The 25,240-nt window shown below is 43.3% G+C and overlaps 1 protein-coding gene across 4 annotated transcripts in view; it reads left to right on the top strand.

The window, feature by feature from the left end:
* The window catches only part of LOC110489404 (triple functional domain protein), a 131,704-nt gene that overhangs the window by 39,045 nt on the left and 67,419 nt on the right, over nucleotides 1–25,240 (top strand). For all 4 annotated transcript variants that reach the window (XM_036970826.1, XM_036970825.1, XM_036970828.1 and 1 more), the window contains exons 4-8: nucleotides 2,036–2,150; nucleotides 20,097–20,289; nucleotides 23,613–23,717; nucleotides 23,873–24,069; nucleotides 24,188–24,401. In XM_036970826.1, the coding sequence (XP_036826721.1) occupies nucleotides 2,036–2,150; nucleotides 20,097–20,289; nucleotides 23,613–23,717; nucleotides 23,873–24,069; nucleotides 24,188–24,401 (824 nt within the window). The remainder of the gene's footprint in view (nucleotides 1–2,035; nucleotides 2,151–20,096; nucleotides 20,290–23,612; nucleotides 23,718–23,872; nucleotides 24,070–24,187; nucleotides 24,402–25,240) is intronic.

Below are 25,240 nucleotides of genomic sequence, written 5' to 3'. Positions count from 1 at the left end.
CACACTGACCTCTACCAGGCATGGAGCTACACACACTGACCTCTACCAGGCATGCAGCCACACACACTGACCTCTACCAGGCATGGAGCTACACACACTGACCTCTACCAGGCATGGAGCTACACACACTGACCTCTACCAGGCATGGAGCTACACACACTGACCTCTACCAGGCATGCAGCTACACACACTGACCTCTACCAGGCATGCAGCCACACACACTGACCTCTACCAGGCATGCAGCTACACACACTGACCTCTACCAGGCATGCAGCTACACACACTGACCTCTACCAGGCATGCAGCTACACACACTGACCTCTACCAGGCATGCAGCTACACACACTGACCTCTACCAGGCATGCAGCTACACACACTGACCTCTACCAGGCATGGAGCTACACACACTGACCTCTACCAGGCATGGAGCTACACACACTGACCTCTACCAGGCATGGAGCTACACACACTGACCTCTACCAGGCATGGAGCTACACACACTGACCTCTACCAGGCATGGAGCTACACACACTGACCTCTACCAGGCATGCAGCTACACACACTGACCTCTACCAGGCATGGAGCTACACACACTGACCTCTACCAGGCATGCAGCCACACACACTGACCTCTACCAGGCATGGAGCTACACACACTGACCTCTACCAGGCATGGAGCTACACACACTGACCTCTACCAGGCATGCAGCTACACACACTGACCTCTACCAGGCATGGAGCTACACACACTGACCTCTTCCAGGCATGCAGCTACACACACTGACCTCTACCAGGCATGGAGCTACACACACTGACCTCTACCAGGCATGGAGCTACACACACTGACCTCTACCAGGCATGGAGCTACACACACTGACCTCTACCAGGCATGGAGCTACACACACTGACCTCTACCAGGCATGGAGCTACACACACTGACCTCTACCAGGCATGGAGCTACACACACTGACCTCTACCAGGCATGGAGCTACACATACTGACCTCTACCAGGCATGGAGCTACACACACATGCATTCTGATTGTGAGAGTTTATAGCTGTGACCCGTAGCTACCGAGAGGTCAGACCCCATACGCTTGACCTTTGACCCCTCATCTGCAAGTTCTAAACTATTTTAGTGTTGAAAATGTCTTTGTGTGTTTTTGATTTTGTGTGTGTGTGTGTGTGTGTGTGTGTGTCATTCCTCTTTTGTCTGACTCCATTCTCCCCCTGTGTGTAGCCAAGGTCACTGACAGACGGACCATAATGAACAGAAGAGAGAAATAGAGAGAGGAAGAGAGTGGTTACTATAGCGATGAGTTACTGTCTGTCTTAACCATTTCCCATAATGCATTTTGATAAGGTCATTTATTTTGAAAGGAGGGAGGGGAAAAAAGAAAGAGGGTGGTGTAGGAAGGAAAGAGGAATCTATTGAATTTTGAAGAAATGTTGAGGAATGTATAGATTCGTTTATCCAGCTATTGCTAGGTCAACCTAACACACATTAACATAGTCAAAGAAATTACTGTTGGATTTCTATAGAATTACTGATATTTCTGTATAGGCCTATTGCTTTTTACATAGTCTTCCTTATACAATGATGTTTTCCCTGCCATTCTGAGTACCTGTTAGTGAGATAATGCTATCATATGGCTATGATCATACTCATGGGAATATATGAACTCTCATGTGTTTCTCTCTATTTCCACCAGGAGGCAGAGGTTTGTGTGTGTGTGTGCGTGTGCGTATACACTGGACTGTGCTCTAAGCTGAATGTTTTATCGTGTGTGTGTGTTCACTCTCTAAGCTGACTGTTTTATGCTGTGTCTCTTTGTGTGTGTGTGTGTGTTCACTCTCTAAGCTGACTGTTTTATTCTGTGTGTTCAGTCTCTAAGCTGACTGTTTTATCCTGTGTGTTCAGTCTCTAAGCTGACAGTTTTATCCGGTGTGTTCAGTCTCTAAGCTGACTGTTTCATCCTGTGTTTCTTCGTGTGTGTGTTCAGTCTCTAAGCTGACTGTTTTATCCGGTGTGTTCCAGGGGGCAGAGACAGACGCGGTGGTCCAGTATTAACGTTTCCATCACGCAGTAATCACGACAGAATACGAGCTGACGACCTCCGAACTCTCATAGCATACCTTGCTGGCATCCCCAAGTACGTGTTTGAGTGTACAGTATCTGCATGCATACGTATTGTGTGTGTATTTCTATGGTTGTTTTAGTCTCTTGGATTCAGATCAGAGAGTGGGAGGGGGGATGAAAATGGAGAGAGATATATTGTGGGCCAGAATACCTGCAGCAGCTCCTGTGTTGCCAAGAACCCTTCCTCCACACTGTCACTGGAGACAGACACATGGATGGAGGCACTGACACATGGATAGAGGCAGCGAGAGACAAATGGATAGAGGCAGCGAGAGACAAATGGATGGAGGCAGCGAGAGACAAATGGATGGAGGCAGCGAGAGACAAATGGATGGAGGCAGCGAGAGACAAATGGATGGAGGCAGCGAGAGACAAATGGATAGAGGCAGCGAGAGACAAATGGATAGAGGCAGCGAGAGACAAATGGATAGAGGCAGCGAGAGACAAATGGATAGAGGCAGCGAGAGACAAATGGATAGAGGCAGCGAGAGACAAATGGATAGAGGCAGCGAGAGACAAATGGATAGAGGCAGCGAGAAACAAATGGATGGAGGCAGCGAGAGACAAATGGATGGAGGCAGCGAGAGACAAATGGATAGAGGCAGCGAGAGACAAATGGATAGAGGCAGCGAGAGACAAATGGATAGAGGCAGCGAGAGACAAATGGATAGAGGCAGCGAGAGACAAATGGATGGAGGCAGCGAGAAACAAATGGATGGAGGCAGCGAGAGACAAATGGATGGAGGCAGCGAGAGACAAATGGATGGAGGCAGCGAGAGACAAATGGATGGAGGCAGCGAGAGACAAATGGATGGAGAGAGCGAGAGACAAATGGATGGAGGCAGCGAGAGACAAATGGATGGAGGCAGCGAGAGACAAATGGATGGAGAGAGCGAGAGACAAATGGATAGAGGCAGCGAGAGAAATGGATAGAGGCAGCGAGAGACAAATGGATGGAGGCAGCGAGAGACAAATGGATGGAGGCAGCGAGAGACAAATGGATGGAGGCAGCGAGAGACAAATGGATGGAGGCAGCGAGAGACAAATGGATGGAGGCAGCGAGAGACAAATGGATGGAGGGAGCGAGAGACAAATGGATAGAGGCAGCGAGACACAAATGGATAGAGGCAGCGAGAGACAAATGGATAGAGGCAGCGAGAGACAAATGGATAGAGGCAGCGAGAGACAAATGGATAGAGGCAGCGAGAGACAAATGGATAGAGGCAGCGAGAGACAAATGGATAGAGGGAGCGAGAGACAAATGGATAGAGGGAGCGAGAGACAAATGGATAGAGGCAGCGAGAGACAAATGGATAGAGGGAGCGAGAGACAAATGGATAGAGGCAGCGAGAGACAAATGGATAGAGGCAGCGAGAGAAATGGATAGAGGCAGCGAGAGACAAATGGATGGAGGCAGCGAGAGACAAATGGATGGAGGCAGCGAGAGACAAATGGATGGAGGCAGCGAGAGACAAATGGATGGAGGCAGCGAGAGACAAATGGATGGAGGGAGCGAGAGACAAATGGATAGAGGCAGCGAGACACAAATGGATAGAGGCAGCGAGAGACAAATGGATAGAGGCAGCGAGAGACAAATGGATAGAGGCAGCGAGAGACAAATGGATAGAGGCAGCGAGAGACAAATGGATAGAGGCAGCGAGAGACAAATGGATAGAGGGAGCGAGAGACAAATGGATAGAGGGAGCGAGAGACAAATGGATAGAGGCAGCGAGAGACAAATGGATAGAGGGAGCGAGAGACAAATGGATAGAGGCAGCGAGAGACAAATGGATAGAGGCAGCGAGAGACAAATGGATAGAGGCAGCGAGAGACAAATGGATAGAGGCAGCGAGAGACAAATGGATGAAGAGAGAGAGCGAGACACAAATGGATGAAGAGAGAGAGCGAGACACAAATGGATGAAGAGAGAGAGCGAGACAAGTGGATAGAGGGAGCGAGAGACAAATGGATAGAGGCAGCGAGAGACAAATGGATAGAGGCAGCGAGAGACAAATGGATGGAGGCAGCGAGAGACAAATGGATGGAGGCAGCGAGAGACAAATGGATGGAGGGAGCGAGAGACAAATGGATAGAGGCAGCGAGACACAAATGGATAGAGGCAGCGGGAGACAAATGGATAGAGGCAGCGAGAGACAAATGGATAGAGGCAGCGAGAGACAAATGGATAGAGGCAGCGAGAGACAAATGGATAGAGGCAGCGAGAGACAAATGGATAGAGGCAGCGAGAGACAAATGGATAGAGGGAGCGAGAGACAAATGGATAGAGGGAGCGAGAGACAAATGGATAGAGGCAGCGAGAGACAAATGGATAGAGGCAGCGAGAGACAAATGGATAGAGGCAGCGAGAGACAAATGGATGAAGAGAGAGAGCGAGACACAAATGGATGAAGAGAGAGAGCGAGACACAAATGGATGAAGAGAGAGAGCGAGACAAGTGGATAGAGGGAGCGAGAGACAAATGGATAGAGGGAGCGAGAGACAAATGGATAGAGGCAGCGAGAGACAAATGGATAGAGGCAGCGAGAGACAAATGGATAGAGGCAGCGAGAGACAAATGGATAGAGGCAGCGAGAGACAAATGGATAGAGGCAGCGAGAGACAAATGGATAGAGGCAGCGAGAGACAAATGGATAGATGGAGCGAGAGACAAATGGATGAAGAGAGAGAGCGAGACACAAATGGATGAAGAGAGAGAGCGAGACAAGTGGATGAAGAGAGCGAGAGACAAATGGATAGAGAGCGAGAGAGACAAGTGGATGAAGAGAGTGAGAGAGAGATCGATGGAGAGACAAAAGAATAGAGGGCGAGAGAGACAAATTAATAGAGGGAGAGTAAAATGAATAGAGAGAGAGACAAATTAATAGAGGGAGAGTAAAATGGATGGAGAGCGAGACCAATGGATGGAGAGAGAAATGGATGGAGAGAGAGACAAATGGATGGAGAGAGATCGATGGAGAAACAAAAGAATAGAGGGCGAGAGAGACAAATTAATACAGGGAGAGTAAAATGAATAGAGAGAGAGACAAATTAATAGAGGGAGAGTAAAATGAATAGAGAGAGAGACAAATGGATGGAGAGAGATCGATGGAGAGAGAGACAAATTAATAGAGAGAGTGACAAATGGATAGAGACATGAATAGAGGGAGAGTAAAATGAATAGAGAGAGACCAATGGATAGAGAGAGAGACAAATGGATGGAGAGAGAGACAAATGGATGGAGAGAGATCGATGGAGAGAGAGACAAATGGATAGAGAGAGAGACCAATGGATGGAGAGAGACCAATGGATGGAGAGAGATCGATGGAGAGAGAGACCAATGGATAAAGAGAGTGACAAATGGATAAAGAGAGAGACACATGGATAGAGAGAGAGCCAAATGAATAGAGGGAGAGAGACATGAATAGAGGGAGAGTAAAATGAATAGATGGAGAGTAAAATGAATAGATGGAGAGAGACATGAATAGAGGGAGAGTAAAATGAATTGATGGAGAGAGACATGAATAGAGGGAGAGTAAAATGAATAGATGGAGAGTAAAATGAATAGAGAGAGAGACAATGGATAGATGGAGAGTAAAATGAATAGAGAGAGAGACAATGGATAAAGAGAGCGACAAATGGATAAATAGAGAGACACATGGATAGAGAGAGAGAGACATGAATAGAGGGAGAGTAAAATGAATAGAGGGAGAGTAAAGTTAATTGAGAGAGAGAGGCAAATTGAGCGAGAGAGGGATGCAAATGAATTGAGCGAGAGAGAGGCAAATTAATTGAGGGAGAGGCAAATTATTTGAGTGCGAGAGACAAATGGATGGAGAGATGGAGACAAATGGATAGAGAGATGAAAATGAATTGAGAGAGTGAGGCGAATCAATGGAAAGAGAGGAAAATGAATTGAGAGGCAAATGAATTGAGAGAGAGGAAAATGAATTGAGAGAGAGAGAGGCAAATGAATGAAGAGAGAGAGAGGCAAATGAATTGAGAGAGAGAGAGGCAAATGAATTGCGAGAGAGAGAGGCAAATGAATTGCGAGAGAGAGAGGCAAATGAATTGAGAGAGAGAGAGGCAAATGAATTACGAGAGAGAGAGGCAAATGAATTGAGAGAGAGAGAGGCAAATGAATTGCGAGAGAGACAAATGAATAGAGACAAATGAATATAGAGAGAGAACTGAAGAGAGCGAGAGAGAGAGAACTGAAGAGAGCGAGAGAGAGACAAATTAATTGAGAGACAAATGGATAGAGTGAGACACACAAATTCATAGAGAGAGAGAGAAAAATGGATGGAGAGAGAGACAAATGGATGGAGAGAGAGAAATGGATGGAGAGAGACCAATGGTTAGAGAGGGAGACAAATGGATAGAGAGAGACAAATGAATAGAGAGAGAGACAAATGGATGGAGAGAGAGACAAATGGATGGAGAGAGAGACACATGGATAGAGAGAGAGACAAATGGATGGAGAGAGAGACAAATGGATAGACAGAGAGACAAATGGATGGAGAGAGAGACAAATGGATGGAGAGAGAGACACATGGATAGAGAGAGAGACAAATGCATGGAGAGAGAGACAAATGGATAGAGAGAGAGACAAATGGATAGAGAGAGAGAAATGGATGGAGAGAGAGACAAATGGATGGAGAGAGAGACAAATGGATGGAGAGAGAGACACATGGATGGAGAGAGAGACACATTAATAGAGAGAGAGACAAATGGATGGAGAGAGAGACACATGGATGGAGATAGAGACAAATGGATGGAGAGAGAGACAAATGGATGGAGAGAGAGACAAATGGATGGAGAGAGAGACACATGGATGGAGAGAGAGACAAATGAATGGAGAGAGACAAATGGATAGAGAAAAACAAATGAATGGAGAGAGAGAGAGAGGAAAATAAATTGAGAGAGCGAGGGAAATGAATGGCGAGAGTGAGAGACAAATGGATAGAGAGAGACAAATAAATAGAGAGAGAGAGAGAGACAAATAAATAGAGAGAGAGAGAGACAAATAAATAGAGAGAGACAAATGGATGGAGAGAGAGACACGAATAGAGAGAGACAAATTAATGGAGAGAGAGACAAATGGATGGAGAAAGAGACACATGATGGAGAGAGAGACAACTGGATGGAGAGAGAGACAAATGGATGGAGAGAGAGACAAATGGATGGAGAGAGAGACACATGGATGGAGAGAGAGACAAATGGATGGAGAGAGAGACAAATGGATAGAGGCAGCGAGAGACAAATGGATAGAGGCAGCGAGAGACAAATGGATAGAGGGAGCGAGAGACAAATGGATAGAGGCAGCGAGAGATAAATGGATAGAGGGAGCGAGAGACAAATGGATAGAGGCAGCGAGAGACAAATGGATAGAGGCAGCGAGAGACAAATGGATAGAGGCAGCGAGAGACAAATGGATAGAGGCAGCGAGAGACAAATGGATGAAGAGAGAGAGCGAGACAAGTGGATGAAGAGAGCGAGAGACAAATGGATAGAGAGCGAGAGAGACAAGTGGATGAAGAGAGTGAGAGAGAGATCGATGGAGAGACAAAAGAATAGAGGGCGAGAGAGACAAATTAATAGAGGGAGAGTAAAATGAATAGAGAGAGAGACAAATTAATAGAGGGAGAGTAAAATGGATGGAGAGCGAGACCAATGGATGGAGAGAGAAATGGATGGAGAGAGATCGATGGAGAAACAAAAGAATAGCGGGCGAGAGAGACAAATTAATACAGGGAGAGTAAAATGAATAGAGAGAGAGACAAATGAATAGAGGGAGAGTAAAATGAATAGAGAGAGAGACAAATGGATGGAGAGAGATCGATGGAGAGAGAGACAAATGAATAGAGAGAGTGACAAATGGATAGAGACATGAATAGAGGGAGAGTAAAATGAATAGAGAGAGACCAATGGATAGAGAGAGAGACAAATGGATGGAGAGAGAGAGACAAATGGATGGAGAGAGATCGATGGAGAGAGAGACAAATGGATAGAGAGAGAGGCAAATGGATAGAGAGAGAGACCAATGGATGGAGAGAGACCAATGGATGGAGAGAGATCGATGGAGAGAGAGACCAATGGATAGAGGCAGCGAGAGACAAATGGATAGAGGGAGCGAGAGACAAATGGATAGAGGCAGCGAGAGATAAATGGATAGAGGGAGCGAGAGACAAATGGATAGAGGCAGCGAGAGACAAATGGATAGAGGCAGCGAGAGACAAATGGATAGAGGCAGCGAGAGACAAATGGATAGAGGCAGCGAGAGACAAATGGATAGAGGCAGCGAGAGACAAATGGATGAAGAGAGAGAGCGAGACAAGTGGATGAAGAGAGCGAGAGACAAATGGATAGAGAGCGAGAGAGACAAGTGGATGAAGAGAGTGAGAGAGAGATCGATGGAGAAACAAAAGAATAGAGGGCGAGAGAGACAAATTAATACAGGGAGAGTAAAATGAATAGAGAGAGAGACAAATTAATAGAGGGAGAGTAAAATGAATAGAGAGAGAGACAAATGGATGGAGAGAGATCGATGGAGAGAGAGACAAATGAATAGAGAGAGTGACAAATGGATAGAGACATTAATAGAGGGAGAGTAAAATGAATAGAGAGAGACCAATGGATAGAGAGAGAGACAAATGGATGGAGAGAGAGAGACAAATGGATGGAGAGAGATCGATGGAGAGAGAGACAAATGGATAGAGAGAGAGACAAATGGATAGAGAGAGAGACCAATGGATGGAGAGAGACCAATGGATGGAGAGAGATCGATGGAGAGAGAGACCAATGGATAAAGAGAGTGACAAATGGATAAAGAGAGAGACACATGGATAGAGAGAGAGACACATGGATAGAGAGAGAGCCAAATGAATAGAGGGAGAGAGACATGAATAGAGGGAGAGTAAAATGAATAGATGGAGAGTAAAATGAATAGATGGAGAGAGACATGAATAGAGGGAGAGTAAAATGAATTGATGGAGAGAAACATGAATAGAGGGAGAGTAAAATGAATAGATGGAGAGTAAAATGAATAGAGAGAGAGACAATGGATAGATGGAGAGTAAAATTAATAGAGAGAGACATGAATAGAGGGAGAGTAAAATGAATAGATGGAGAGTAAAATGAATAGATGGAGAGAGACATGAATAGAGGGAGAGTAAAATGAATAGATGGAGAGTAAAATGAATAGAGAGAGAGACAATGGATAAAGAGAGCGACAAATGGATAAATAGAGAGACACATGGATAGAGAGAGAGAGACATGAATAGAGGGAGAGTAAAATGAATTGAGGGAGAGTAAAGTTAATTGAGAGAGAGAGGCAAATTAATTGAGAGAGAGATGCAAATGAATTGAGCGAGAGAGGGATGCAAATGAATTGAGCGAGAGAGAGGCAAATTAATTGAGAGGGAGAGGCAAATTATTTGAGTGCGAGAGACAAATGGATGGAGAGATGGAGACAAATGGATAGAGAGATGAAAATGAATTGAGAGAGTGAGGCAAATCAATGGAAAGAGAGGAAAATGAATTGAGAGAGAGAGGCAAATGTATTGAGAGAGGCAAATGAATGAAGAGAGAGAGAGGCAAATGAATTGAGAGAGAGAGGCAAATGAATTGCGAGAGAGAGAGGCAAATGAATTGCGAGAGAGAGAGGCAAATGAATTGAGAGAGAGAGAGGCAAATGAATTGCGAGAGAGAGAGGCAAACGAATTGCGAGAGAGAGAGGCAAATGAATTGCGAGAGAGAGAGGCAAATGAATTGAGAGAGAGAGAGGCAAATGAATTGCGAGAGAGACAAATGAATATAGAGAGAGAACTGAAGAGAGCGAGAGAGAGAGAACTGAAGAGAGCGAGAGAGAGACAAATTAATTGAGAGACAAATGGATAGAGTGAGACACACAAATTCATAGAGAGAGAGAGAGAGAGAGAGAGAGAAAAATGGATGGAGAGAGAGACAAATGGATGGAGAGAGAGAAATGGATGGAGAGAGACCAATGGTTAGAGAGGGAGACAAATGGATAGAGAGAGACAAATGAATAGAGAGAGAGACAAATGGATGGAGAGAGAGACACATGGATAGAGAGAGAGACAAATGGATGGAGAGAGAGACAAATGGATAGAGAGAGAGACAAATGGATGGAGAGAGAGACAAATGGATGGAGAGAGAGACACATGGATAGAGAGAGAGACAAATGGATGGAGAGAGAGACAAATGGATAGAGAGAGAGAGACAAATGGATAGAGAGAGAGAAATGGATGGAGAGAGAGACAAATGGATGGAGAGAGAGACACATGGATGGAGAGAGATACAAATTAATAGAGAGAGAGACAAATGGATGGAGAGAGAGACACATGGATGGAGAGAGAGACAAATGGATAGAGAGAGAGACAAATGGATAGAGAGAGAGACAAATGGATGGAGAGAGAGACATGGATGGAGAGAGAGACACATGGATGGAGAGAGAGACACATGGATGGAGAGAGAGACAAATTAATAGAGAGAGAGACAAATGGATGGAGAGAGAGACACATGGATGGAGAGAGAGACAAATGGATAGAGAGAGAGACAAATGGATAGAGAGAGAGACAAATGGATGGAGAGAGAGACACATGGATGGAGAGAGAGACACATGGATGGAGAGAGAGACACACATGGATATCGAGAGAGACACACAAATTAATGGAGAAAGAGAGACAAATGAATGGAGAGAGAGACAAATTAATAGAGAGAGAGACAAATGGATGGAGAGAGAGACAAGTGGATGGAGAGAGAGACACATGGATGGAGAGAGAGACAAATGGATGGAGAGAGAGACAAATGGATGGAGAGAGAGACAAATAAATAGAGAGAGAGACACACATGGATAGAGAGAGAGACACAAATGAATGGAGAAAGAGACAAATATATAGAGAGAGACAAATGAATGGAGAGAGAGACAAATATATATAGAGACAAATATATAGAGAGAGACAAATATAGAGAGAGAGACAAATATAGAGAGAGAGACAAATGAATGGAGAGAGAGACAAATATATAGAGAGAGACAAATGAATGGAGAGAGACAAATGGATAGAGAAAGACAAATGAATGGAGAGAGAGAGGAAAATAAATTGAGAGAGCGAGGGAAATGAATGGAGAGAGTGAGAGGCAAATGGATAGAGAGAGACAAATAAATAGAGAGAGAGAGAGAGAGAGAAATAAATAGAGAGAGAGAGACAAATAAATAGAGAGATGATGATGACAAATGGATGGAGAGAGAGACACGAATAGAGAGAGACAAATGAATGGAGAGAGAGACAAATGGATGGAGAGAGAGACAAATGGATGGAGAAAGAGACACATGGATGGAGAGAGAGACAACTGGATGGAGAGAGACCAATGGATGGAGAGAGATCGATGGAGAGAGAGACCAATGGATAGAGGCAGCGAGAGACAAATGGATAGAGGGAGCGAGAGACAAATGGATAGAGGCAGCGAGAGATAAATGGATAGAGGGAGCGAGAGACAAATGGATAGAGGCAGCGAGAGACAAATGGATAGAGGCAGCGAGAGACAAATGGATAGAGGCAGCGAGAGACAAATGGATAGAGGCAGCGAGAGACAAATGGATAGAGGCAGCGAGAGACAAATGGATGAAGAGAGAGAGCGAGACAAGTGGATGAAGAGAGCGAGAGACAAATGGATAGAGAGCGAGAGAGACAAGTGGATGAAGAGAGTGAGAGAGAGATCGATGGAGAAACAAAAGAATAGAGGGCGAGAGAGACAAATTAATACAGGGAGAGTAAAATGAATAGAGAGAGAGACAAATTAATAGAGGGAGAGTAAAATGAATAGAGAGAGAGACAAATGGATGGAGAGAGATCGATGGAGAGAGAGACAAATGAATAGAGAGAGTGACAAATGGATAGAGACATTAATAGAGGGAGAGTAAAATGAATAGAGAGAGACCAATGGATAGAGAGAGAGACAAATGGATGGAGAGAGAGAGACAAATGGATGGAGAGAGATCGATGGAGAGAGAGACAAATGGATAGAGAGAGAGACAAATGGATAGAGAGAGAGACCAATGGATGGAGAGAGACCAATGGATGGAGAGAGATCGATGGAGAGAGAGACCAATGGATAAAGAGAGTGACAAATGGATAAAGAGAGAGACACATGGATAGAGAGAGAGACACATGGATAGAGAGAGAGCCAAATGAATAGAGGGAGAGAGACATGAATAGAGGGAGAGTAAAATGAATAGATGGAGAGTAAAATGAATAGATGGAGAGAGACATGAATAGAGGGAGAGTAAAATGAATTGATGGAGAGAGACATGAATAGAGGGAGAGTAAAATGAATAGATGGAGAGTAAAATGAATAGAGAGAGAGACAATGGATAGATGGAGAGTAAAATTAATAGAGAGAGACATGAATAGAGGGAGAGTAAAATGAATAGATGGAGAGTAAAATGAATAGATGGAGAGAGACATGAATAGAGGGAGAGTAAAATGAATAGATGGAGAGTAAAATGAATAGAGAGAGAGACAATGGATAAAGAGAGCGACAAATGGATAAATAGAGAGACACATGGATAGAGAGAGAGAGACATGAATAGAGGGAGAGTAAAATTAATTGAGGGAGAGTAAAGTTAATTGAGAGAGAGAGGCAAATTAATTGAGAGAGAGATGCAAATGAATTGAGCGAGAGAGGGATGCAAATGAATTGAGCGAGAGAGAGGCAAATTAATTGAGAGGGAGAGGCAAATTATTTGAGTGCGAGAGACAAATGGATGGAGAGATGGAGACAAATGGATAGAGAGATGAAAATGAATTGAGAGAGTGAGGCAAATCAATGGAAAGAGAGGAAAATGAATTGAGAGAGAGAGGCAAATGTATTGAGAGAGGCAAATGAATGAAGAGAGAGAGAGGCAAATGAATTGAGAGAGAGAGGCAAATGAATTGCGAGAGAGAGAGGCAAATGAATTGCGAGAGAGAGAGGCAAATGAATTGAGAGAGAGAGAGGCAAATGAATTGCGAGAGAGAGAGGCAAACGAATTGCGAGAGAGAGAGGCAAATGAATTGCGAGAGAGAGAGGCAAATGAATTGAGAGAGAGAGAGGCAAATGAATTGCGAGAGAGACAAATGAATATAGAGAGAGAACTGAAGAGAGCGAGAGAGAGAGAACTGAAGAGAGCGAGAGAGAGACAAATTAATTGAGAGACAAATGGATAGAGTGAGACACACAAATTCATAGAGAGAGAGAGAGAGAGAGAGAGAGAAAAATGGATGGAGAGAGAGACAAATGGATGGAGAGAGAGAAATGGATGGAGAGAGACCAATGGTTAGAGAGGGAGACAAATGGATAGAGAGAGACAAATGAATAGAGAGAGAGACAAATGGATGGAGAGAGAGACACATGGATAGAGAGAGAGACAAATGGATGGAGAGAGAGACAAATGGATAGAGAGAGAGACAAATGGATGGAGAGAGAGACAAATGGATGGAGAGAGAGACACATGGATAGAGAGAGAGACAAATGGATGGAGAGAGAGACAAATGGATAGAGAGAGAGACAAATGGATAGAGAGAGAGAAATGGATGGAGAGAGAGACAAATGGATGGAGAGAGAGACACATGGATGGAGAGAGATACAAATTAATAGAGAGAGAGACAAATGGATGGAGAGAGAGACACATGGATGGAGAGAGAGACAAATGGATAGAGAGAGAGACAAATGGATAGAGAGAGAGACAAATGGATGGAGAGAGAGACATGGATGGAGAGAGAGACACATGGATGGAGAGAGAGACACATGGATGGAGAGAGAGACAAATTAATAGAGAGAGAGACAAATGGATGGAGAGAGAGACACATGGATGGAGAGAGAGACAAATGGATAGAGAGAGAGACAAATGGATAGAGAGAGAGACAAATGGATGGAGAGAGAGACACATGGATGGAGAGAGAGACACATGGATGGAGAGAGAGACACACATGGATATCGAGAGAGACACACAAATTAATGGAGAAAGAGAGACAAATGAATGGAGAGAGAGACAAATTAATAGAGAGAGAGACAAATGGATGGAGAGAGAGACAAGTGGATGGAGAGAGAGACACATGGATGGAGAGAGAGACAAATGGATGGAGAGAGAGACAAATGGATGGAGAGAGAGACAAATAAATAGAGAGAGAGACACACATGGATAGAGAGAGAGACACAAATGAATGGAGAAAGAGACAAATATATAGAGAGAGACAAATGAATGGAGAGAGAGACAAATATATATAGAGACAAATATATAGAGAGAGACAAATATAGAGAGAGAGACAAATATAGAGAGAGAGACAAATGAATGGAGAGAGAGACAAATATATAGAGAGAGACAAATGAATGGAGAGAGACAAATGGATAGAGAAAGACAAATGAATGGAGAGAGAGAGGAAAATAAATTGAGAGAGCGAGGGAAATGAATGGAGAGAGTGAGAGGCAAATGGATAGAGAGAGACAAATAAATAGAGAGAGAGAGAGAGAGAGAAATAAATAGAGAGAGAGAGACAAATAAATAGAGAGATGATGATGACAAATGGATGGAGAGAGAGACACGAATAGAGAGAGACAAATGAATGGAGAGAGAGACAAATGGATGGAGAGAGAGACAAATGGATGGAGAAAGAGACACATGGATGGAGAGAGAGACAACTGGATGGAGAGAGAAACAAATGGATGGAGAGCGAGACAAATGGATGGAGAGAGAGACAAATGGATGGAGAGAGAGACACATGGATGGAGAGAGAGACAAATGGATGGAGAGAGAGACAAATGGATGGAGAGAGAGACAAATGGATGGAGAAAGAGACCAATGGATGGAGAGAGAGACAAATGGATAGAGAGAGAGACAAATGGATGGATAAAGAGACAAATAAGTAGAGAGACAAATGGATGGACAGAGAGACAAATGAATAGAGAGAGACACATGGATGGAGAGAGAGAGAGAGACAAATAAGTAGAGAGAGAGACAAATAAGTGAGAGAGACAAATAAGTAGAGAGAGAGAGAGACAAATGAAAAGAGAGAGAGAGAGCGAGACAAATAAGTGACAGAGACAAATGGATGGAGAGAGAGACACGAATAGAGAGAGACAAATGGATGGAGAGAGAGACAAATAAGTAGAGAGAGAGAGAGAGACTAATGAATAGAGAGACAAATGGATGGAGAGAGAGAGAGAGAGACAAATAAGTAGAGAGAGAGACGAATAGAGAGAGAGACAAATGAATAGAGAGAGAGACAAATGAATGGAGAGAGAGACAAATGAATAGAGAGAGACAAATGGATAAAGAGAGAGACAAATGAATAGAGAGAGAGAGAGAGAAATAAATAGAGACAAATGAATAGAGCGAGACAAATGGATAAAGAGAGACAAATGGATGGAGAGAGAGACAAATTAATAAAGAGAGAGACAAATGGATGGAGAGAGAGACATGAAAAGAAAGAGACAAATGGATGGAGAGAGACAGATGGATGGAGAGAGACAAATGGATGGAGAGAGACAGATGGATGGAGAGAGAGACAAATTAATAGAGAGAGAGACAAATGGATGGAGAGAGAGACATGAAAAGAGAGAGACAAATGGATGGAGAGAGATAGATGGATGGAGAGAGATAAATGGATGAGAGAGACAGATGGATGGAGAGAGAGACAAATTAATAGAGAGAGAGACAAATGGATGGATGGAGAGACAAATTAATAGAGAGAGAGACAAATGGATGGATAGAGAGACACATGGATGGAGAGAGACAGATGGATGGAGAGAGAGACAAATGGATGGAGAGAGACAAATGGATGGATGGAGAGACAAATTAATAGAGAGAGAGACAAATGAATAGAGAGAGAGACAAATGGATGGAGAGAGAGACAAATGGATGGAGAGAGACAGATGGATGGAGAGAGAGACAAATTAATAGAGAGAGACAAATGGATGGAGAGAGAAACAAATGGATGGAGAGAGAGACACATGGATGGAGAGAGAGACACATGGATGGAGAGAGAGACAAATGGATGGAGAGAGAGACACATGGATGGAGAGAGAGACACATGGATGGAGAGAGAGACAAATGGATGGAGAGAGAGACAAATGGATGGAGAGAGACAAATGGATGGAGAGAGACAAATGGATGGAGAGAGAGACAAATGAATAGAGAGAGAGAGGAAAATTAATTGAGAGAGCGAGATAAATAAATGGAGAGAGTGAGAGACAAATGGATAGAGAGAGACAAATGGATGGAGAGAGACAAATGGATGGAGAGAGAGACAAATGAATAGAGAGAGAGAGGAAAATAAATTGAGATAGCGAGATAAATAAATGGAGAGAGTGAGAGACAAATGGATAGGGAGAGACAAATGGAGAGAGAGAGACAAATAAATAGAGAGAGACAAATGGATGGAGAGAGAGACAAATGAATAGAGAGAGACAAATGGATGGAGAGAGACAGATGGATAAAGAGAGAGACAAATGAATAGAGAGAGAGGAAAATAAATTGAGAGAGCGAGATAAATAAATGGAGAGAGAGAGACAAATGGATGGAGAGAGAGACAAATGAATAGAGAGAGACAAATGGATGGAGAGAGACCGATGGATAAAGAGAGAGACAAATGAATAGAGAGAGAGAGGAAAATAAATTGAGAGAGCGAGAGAAATAAATGGAGCGAGAGAGAGACAAATGGATAGAGAGAGACAAATAAATAGAGAGAGAGAGAGAGAGAGAGAAATAAATAGAGAGAGAGAGACAAATAAATAGAGAGACACGAATAGAGAGAGACAAATGGATGGAGAGAGAAACAAATAAGTAGAGAGAGAGAGACAAATGAATAGAGATACAAATGGATGGAGAGAGAGACAAGTAGAGAGAGAGATACAAATGAATAGAGAGAGACACATGGATGGAGAGAGAGAGAGAGAGACAAATAAGTAGAGAGAGAGCCAAATAAGTAGAGATAGAGACAAATGAATAGAGAGAGACAAATGGATAAAGAGAGAGACAAATGAATAGAGAGAGAGAGAGACAAATAAGTAGACAGAGAGCCAAATGAATAGAGAGAGACAAATGGATAAAGAGAGACAAATGGATGGAGAGAGAGACAAATGAATAGAGAGAGAGAGACAAATGGATGGAGAGAGAGACATGAAAAGAGAGAGACAGATGGATGGAGAGAGAGACAAATGGATGGAGAGAGACAGATGGATGGAGAGAGAGAGAGACAAATTAATAGAGAGAGACAAATTAATAGAGAGAGAGACAAATGGATGGAGAGAGACCAATGGATGGAGAGAGAAACACATGGATGGAGAGAGAGACATGAAAAGAGAGAGACAAATGGATGGAGAGAGACAAATGGATGGAGAGAGAGACAAATTAATAGAGAGAGAGACAAATGGATGGAGAGAGAGACACATGGATGGAGAGAGAGAGAAATGGATGGAGAGAGAGACACATGGATGGAGAGAGACAGATGGATGGAGAGAGAGACAAATTAATAGAGAGAGAGACAAATGGATGAGAGAGAGACAAATTAATAGAGAGAGAGACAAATGGATGGAGAGAGAGACAAATGGATGGAGAAAGAGACCAATGGATGGAGAGAGAGACACATGGATGGAGAGAGAGACACGAAAAGAGAGAGACAAATTAATAGAGAGAGAGACAAATGGATGGAGAGAGAGACAAATGGATGGAGAGAGACAAATTAATAGATGAGAGAGACAAATGGATGGAGAGAGATATGAATAGAGAGAGACAAATGGATGGAGAGACAAATTAATAGATGAGAGAGACAAATGGATGGAGAGAGACAAATTAATAGAGAGAGACAAATGGATGGAGAGAGACAAATTAATAGATGAGAGAGACAAATGGATAGAGAGAGACGAATGGATGGAGAGAGACATGAATAGAGAGAGAGACAAATGGATGGAGAGAGATATGAATAGAGAGAGAGACAAATGGATGGAGAGAGAGAAATGAATAGATAGAGATGCAAATGGATGGAGAGAGAGACCATTGGATGGAGAGATACCCATGGGTAGAGCAAGAGAGAAATTAATTGAGTGACCAATGGATGGAGAGAGAGACCATTGGATGGAGAGAGAGACCATTGGATGGCGAGTGACCAATGGCTAGAGAGAAAGAGAAATTAATAGATGGAGAGATCAATGGTTGGAGAGATGGAGAGTCGGAGTGAGGGAGGCTGGTGTGCGGGATGGAGAGTTGGCGTGAGGGAGGGTCCAAAGGAAAAGGAGGGAGTGAGGGAGGGCAGAGAGTGAGTGGAACATGGAGTGGGAGAGAGCAAGGGATTAAAACACAGAGGGAGGAGTGTGTGTGTGTGTTTGAATACAACAGAGTGTCGCAGAGGCGGTACGGTTGCTCGATCAGCTCAGTAGTTGTGATGATAGCTGCGGATGAGTAGGTCTGTACGCTGCTGCTCTCTCCCAGGTACGTCTCTCTTTACAAAAACTATTTTAACGCTTCTACTCTCTCCCTCTCTTATGTAGATAAAATCTAGATCTCTCGCTCCCCACTTTGTCTCTGTTACCTTATTTGTGATTCCCCTCTCTCTCCTCTCCTCTCTCATCTCCTCGATCCTCTCTCCTCTCCTCTCCTCTCTGCTCTCTCTTCTCCTCTTCTCTCTCCTCTTTCCTCTCTCCTCTCCTCTCCTCTCTCCTCTCTCCTCTCTCCTCTCTCCTCTCCTCACTCCTCTCCTCTCTGCTCTCTCTTCTCCTCTTCTCTCTACCCTTTCCCCTCTCTCTCCTCTCCTCTCTCCTCTCCTCGATCCTCTCTCCTCTCCTCGATCCTCTCTCCTCTCCTCTCCTCTCATCTCTGCTCTCTCTTCTCCTCTCCTCTCCCCTCTTTCCTCTCTCCTCTCTCCTCTCTCCTCTCCTCTCCTCTCTCCTCTCTCACTCTGCTCAGTGTAGTGGGAGTCAGAGTTGCTGACAGACAGGCATTAGAAAGAAAGGAGGGAAAGCTGGATAGAAAGGGAAGGAATCCAGAAAGCTCGTGTTAGGAGGGAATATGGAATTGAGAGAGGAATAATGGATTAAGGGAGATAAAGGATGGCTCTAGAAAGAGAGTGAGTGAAGTAGAGAGGAATTGTGTGTATTCTCTTGAGATATGAAACTCTCTGGGTCTGAGTGTTGAGGTCAGCCGTGAGGGAGGGAGAGGAGGAATAGAGTGAGAGAGAGGGAATAGAGAGAGAGAGGGAATAGAGAACGAGAGAAGAGAAAGAAGGGGAATAGAGACAGAGGGAATAGAGAGAGAGAGAGAGGGAATAGAGAACGAGAGAAGAGAAAGAGGGGGAATAGAGACAGAGGGAATAGAGAGAGAGAGGGAGATAACTAGATGCAGTGTTTATTACTAGCCATGCAGGAGATGTGTGATGCTGTGGGGAGAATCTTAGTTGAACTACAGTCTTGATGCTGATGATGGATTGAGTCTCTTTTTTTGCTTCCTTTTGGTCATTATTCTGATTGATTTTTCTTCCAATCTGGATGGAAATCACTGTAGGTTTTTGTGATTTATCATTCTGTATGTGGGTTTGGGTGGGTGGGTGTGTGTGTGTGTGTGTGTGTGAATTCATAGTGCGTACTCTGTGCTTCTCACAGTACAGAAAATGCGTCATCACCATCTCATGGTTTGTTTTGATTCTCTCTCTCCCTCCTCCCTTCCCGCTTTCTCTACCTCCCACTCACCATCCTCCCTCTTTCTCTACCTCCCACTCACCATCCTCCCTCTTTCTCTACCCCCTCCCCTTTCTCACCCTCTCACTCTTTCGCTACCACCTCTCCCCCTCCTACCTTCTCTCTCCCTCCCACGCTCTCCTCTCTCCTCCTCATCTTGCCATACCATCCACTCTCACTCCTTCGCTACCACCTTCCTTCTCCCTCCTCCTCCTCCTCCCTCCCCTCGGTCCAGTGAGGAGGTGATCCAGCATGGCTTCACAGTCATAGTAGACATGCGAGGCAGTAAATGGGACAGTATCAAATCTCTACTGAAGATCCTCCAGGAGTCGTTCCCCTGCTGTATACACATAGCGCTCATCATCAAACCAGACAACTTCTGGCAGAAACAACGCACCAACTTCGGCAGCTCCAAGTTTGAATTTGAGGTAACATTTTTGTTTTTATTGTACTATACTATAGTGTTCTGTACTTAGGTTTGCAAAGGGAGGTTGTGTTACTGGAAACTTTCAAAGTTTACCAGTAAACTAGCAGAATAGTTGTAACTTTCAAGGATTTGATGTATTTCATCAACACATCTAGTGGGCCTTTTGGGTTCTTCAGATTATCCCAGGCGTCTGTCTGTAATGATCTCTGGCCCCCTGTGTGGCCTTATCAAATGTCAAATATATAATGAGGTGATTTTAAAATATACAGTAGAATGACAAAGCTGTAAAACATGAAATATAAACCATAAACTTAGTGAATACCATTGGTGTTTTAATATGAGGGTTTGAGCATGATTTATTTTACGTTGTCAATATTTTTTAGTTGTAAATGTTTTGGCCCCAAGTTGGTGGCAGTTGTGAAAAAAGTAAATCGTTGGAAGAGTGATGTCATTGTTGATTAGCTGCTTTTTCATTAATTAGGATATTTTCTCTTGAACCATATGGTCGATCCACTAGAAACTCACATATATAAAACATGTATACTATATATGAATACATGTTTTAAAGTTATTCAAGTGTAAATTAACATAGATGACCAAAATTATAGAAGATTCCATGACTGGTAAATTATCAGTAGCTTTGCAACCCTAACTATACTATACTGTTCTGTACTGTACTATACTATACTGTCCTATATATACTATGTTGTACTGTACTATACTGTATTATACTATACTGTCCTATACTATGTTGTACTGTACTATACTGTATTATACTATACTGTCCTTTACTGTACTATACTGTACCATGTCACTGCATTCATTGCAATTTCATGCCTGTGACTTTGCTGAAATGTAACAAACCCAACAACAATATGGTCTGTTTTGACTGTGACTTTGATGAAACGTAACAAACCCAACAACAATATGGTCTGTTTTGACTGTGACTTTGCTGAAACGTAACAAACCCAACAACAATATGGTCTGTTTTGACTGTGACTTTGCTGAAACGTAACAAACCCAACAACAATATGGTCTGTTTTGACTGTGACTTTGCTGAAACGTAACAAACCCAACAACAATATGGTCTGTTTTGACTGTGACTTTGCTGAAACGTAACAAACCCAACAACAATATGGTATGTCTTGACTGTGACTTTTCTGAAACGTAACAAACCCAACAACAATATGGTCTGTTTTGACTGTGACTTTGCTGAAACGTAACAAACTCAACAACAATATGGTATGTCTTGACTGTGACTTTGCTGAAACGTAACAAACCCAACAACAATATGGTATGTCTTGACTGTGCTGAAACGTAACAAACCCAACAACAATATGGTCTGTTTTGACTGTGACTTTGCTAAAACGTAACAAACCCAACAGCAATATGGTATGTCTTGACTGTGACTTTGCTGAAACGTAACAAACCCAACAACAATATGGTCTGTTTTGACTGTGACTTTGCTGAAACGTAACAAACCCAACAACAATATGGTCTGTTTTGACTGTGACTTTGCTGAAACGTAACAAACCCAACAACAATATGGTCTGTTTTGACTGTGACTTTGCTGAAACGTAACAAACCCAACAACAATATGGTCTGTTTTGACTGTGACTTTGCTGAAACGTAACAAACCCAACAACAATATGGTATGTCTTGACTGGGACTTTTCTGAAACGTAACAAACCCAACAACAATATGGTATGTCTTGACTGTGACTTTTCTGAAACGTAACAAACCCAACAACAATATGGTATGTCTTGACTGTGACTTTGTGGTGTACTGCTTATTATACTGATTTAGAATCACAATGGGATATTGTATGGAGCTCTGCTTGTTTTAATTCACACACACTGCTGTTTTGAATCGTTTTTGATAGGCTTAATGACCTGTAATAGTGTTGAAAAGGTTATTAGATTAGATTTATTTGCTGGTTTTATTTGCCGTGTCTGGGCTGTGTGGAGTGCTACTTTTGATGTTGTATTAAGTTGACACACACACACAGCCCTCCACACAGCCACCCTGTTAGAGCACTGTTGTGGTATTGGGTTGTCTCAGAGGGCTTTATTGATTGGTTGATGGTGTATAAAGCCGTGTGTCACTCTGTCAGCCAGTCGCCATAGGGCAGAACACACGCCATTCAACACCACCCGTTCTCTTTTCCCTGCTGTGTGCGCGAGGCCAATGTGTGTCAAATCACATGCTATTTGTCACATGCCGAATACAACAAGTACTCCTTACTGTGAAATGTTTACTTACAAGCCCTTAACCAACAATGCCACTTTTAAAAAAAGTAACAAGTCAAATAAAGTAAGAAAAAGTAACACAATAAATAAGAAAAACAACGAGGCTATATCCATACAGGAGTCGGAGGTACAGGCTAGTCGAGGTCAGTGAGGTAATATGTACATGTGTGTTTTTCAGCGCCACATTTTGCTCAGTGAAAATCACTTTTCCATCCAAATCTGGGTTATGCTTTTAAAACATTGGAACATTCCATTAACAGCTGGAACAGTCTTCTATAGGAGATGGAGGGGATAGAGAGAAAGATGGAGAGATGGACCAATGCATTCCTACCTTTAACAGATAGAACAGTCTTCTATAGGAGATGGCTGATGTATTCTTACCTGGACTTGTCAATAGAAGAGAACCCTTAGAATTGTGCTTTACTCTTTCTGTCTGCCTTTCTGTGGTTTTAAGGGGTTCTCAGCTTTTTTTTTCTCTCTCTCTCTTTGTCTGTCTGTCTGTCTGTCTTTTCTTTCTGTTATTTCTTTCTTTCGCTAATCTTGCCCACGCAAGGCTTTGTCAGGTCTCTCTCTTCATCCTCTGTCTATCCTTCAATCTGACACAGAGTGTGGGTGTTAACCTTGCTGTGTGGGCTGGTATTATCTTGTCAACATAAATCACTTGAGAACGGAAACAATCTCTCCCATATTTCTCAATCTGTACAGACATTTTACCTTTTCTGGGGTAAAAGTAATTTTCTAAATGTCCCCCAAAACGCAATATAAAATCAGCAGACTTAAACAAGGTGAGGGAGAACGAGACCGAGAGAGATGACCCTCTGTCGTAACCCCTCCCCTTTTTGTCATAGCCAATCAAATGTGTCTATCTGAGTGTCTGAATCACCATTATTGCTGTGTGTCACTGACCCAGTGAGCACGGCGTGGGCGTTGAACTTGAACCCAACCAAAAGGCTGTGATGATGTTGTTAGAATTGATTTAAAGCCTCCTCTATCCCTCCCTCTCTTCCCTTTCTTCTCTTCCCTCTTTACCATTCCTCCTCATCTCCCCCTCTTCCCCCTCTCCATCTCTCTCTAGACCACCATGGTGTCGTTGGAGGGTCTATCTAAGGTGGTTGACCCCTCCCAGCTGACCTCTGACTTCGAGGGAAGTCTAGAATACAACCATGACGAGTGGATCGAGGTACGAACAGTCAATCAATTAATCAATCAATGGTTTGCAAAAACCAAAATACACCGACGTAAACACACACTTTAGATCTCTTAGTCAGTAATACAACCACAAGTCAATCAATCAATTTATCAATCAATCCATACAGTGTCTTGGTTCTTTTCCAGGTGCGGGTTGCGTTTGAGGAGTTTACGGGGCACGCGGGTCACATGTTGTCGAGGCTGGAGGAGATGCAGGAGGTGGTGGCGAGGAAAGACTTCCCCACGGACCTGGACGGGGCGCGGCGCATGATAGAGGAACACGCCACGCTGAAGAAGAAGGTCATCAAAGCTCCTATAGAGGAACTGGATACGGAGGGACAGAGGTAGGCTACGCACGCACGCACACACACGCTCACTCAGACTGATGGTGAGGCTAATTTTACACTGCTGGTGGTGGTGTGTGTGTGTGTGTGTTATTTCACGTTGCGTCCTCTCTCCCAGGTTGCTGCAGCGTATCCAGAGCAGTGAGTCGTACAGGAACTCTAACGCCAGCGGTGTGTGTAACGCTGACACCCAGGGGCTGGTGCCACGCGTCGCCACCCTGCTGGACAAACTCCACAGCACACGACAACACCTCCACCAGGCCTGGCACATCAGGAAACTCCAGCTGGACCAGTGTTTCCAGCTCCGCCTCTTCGAACAGGATGCTGAGAAGGTACCATGGTTGGAGATTAAAGGAAAAGACAACAGCTAGTGGGATGTGTGTGTGTAGGGGGCTGAATAGATCCAGTGTAATAGGCTGATGGAGTATAATTGATACCGTCAATAGTTACTGTAGAATAGACAGATAGCAGTGTTGGACTGCGGTAAGGGCTTGTTGCTAGGACACGATAGAGAGTAGTTAGCTCTGAAGAGGCTCTTGGTATTCTCTTATGACACTCAGCTCATCTCTCCTCTTCCTGTGCCTAGTGATTCACAGATGTATGTATGTATGTACACACACACACATACAGTACCAGTCAAAAATGTTGACACACCTACTCATTCAAAGGTTTTTCTTTATTTTTACTATTTTCTACATTGTAGAATAATAGTGAAGATATCAACACTATGAAATAGCACATATGGAATCATGTAATAACCAAAAAAAGTGTTAAAAAAATCAAAATATATTTTAGGTTCCTCATCCTAAGATTTATATATTTCATAATTCCATTATTTTACTTTTAGATTTGTTTATATTGTTGTGAATTGTTAGATATTACGGCACTGTTGGAGCTAGGAACACAAGCAATAACATCTGCTAAATATGTGTATATGATTTTGATTTGATGACAGCTTTGTACACTCTTGGCATTCTCTCAACCAGCTTCACCTGGAATGCTTTTCCAACAGTCTTGAAGGAGTTCCCAAATACACTACCGTTCAAAAGTTTGGTGTAAATTAGAGATGTCCTTGTTTTTCATGAAAGCATACAGGAAATCAGTGGCAAAATTAATAGGAGATATAGTCATTATAAATAAGGATTTTTAATTGAAATAATGTGTCCTTCAA

The sequence above is a fragment of the Oncorhynchus mykiss genome, chromosome 32 (assembly GCF_013265735.2).
Source record: "Oncorhynchus mykiss isolate Arlee chromosome 32, USDA_OmykA_1.1, whole genome shotgun sequence".
Taxonomy (NCBI): Eukaryota; Metazoa; Chordata; class Actinopteri; order Salmoniformes; family Salmonidae; genus Oncorhynchus; species Oncorhynchus mykiss.
The sequence above is the reverse complement of the archived record's forward strand: the minus strand, read 5'-3'. Positions and strand labels throughout refer to the sequence as shown.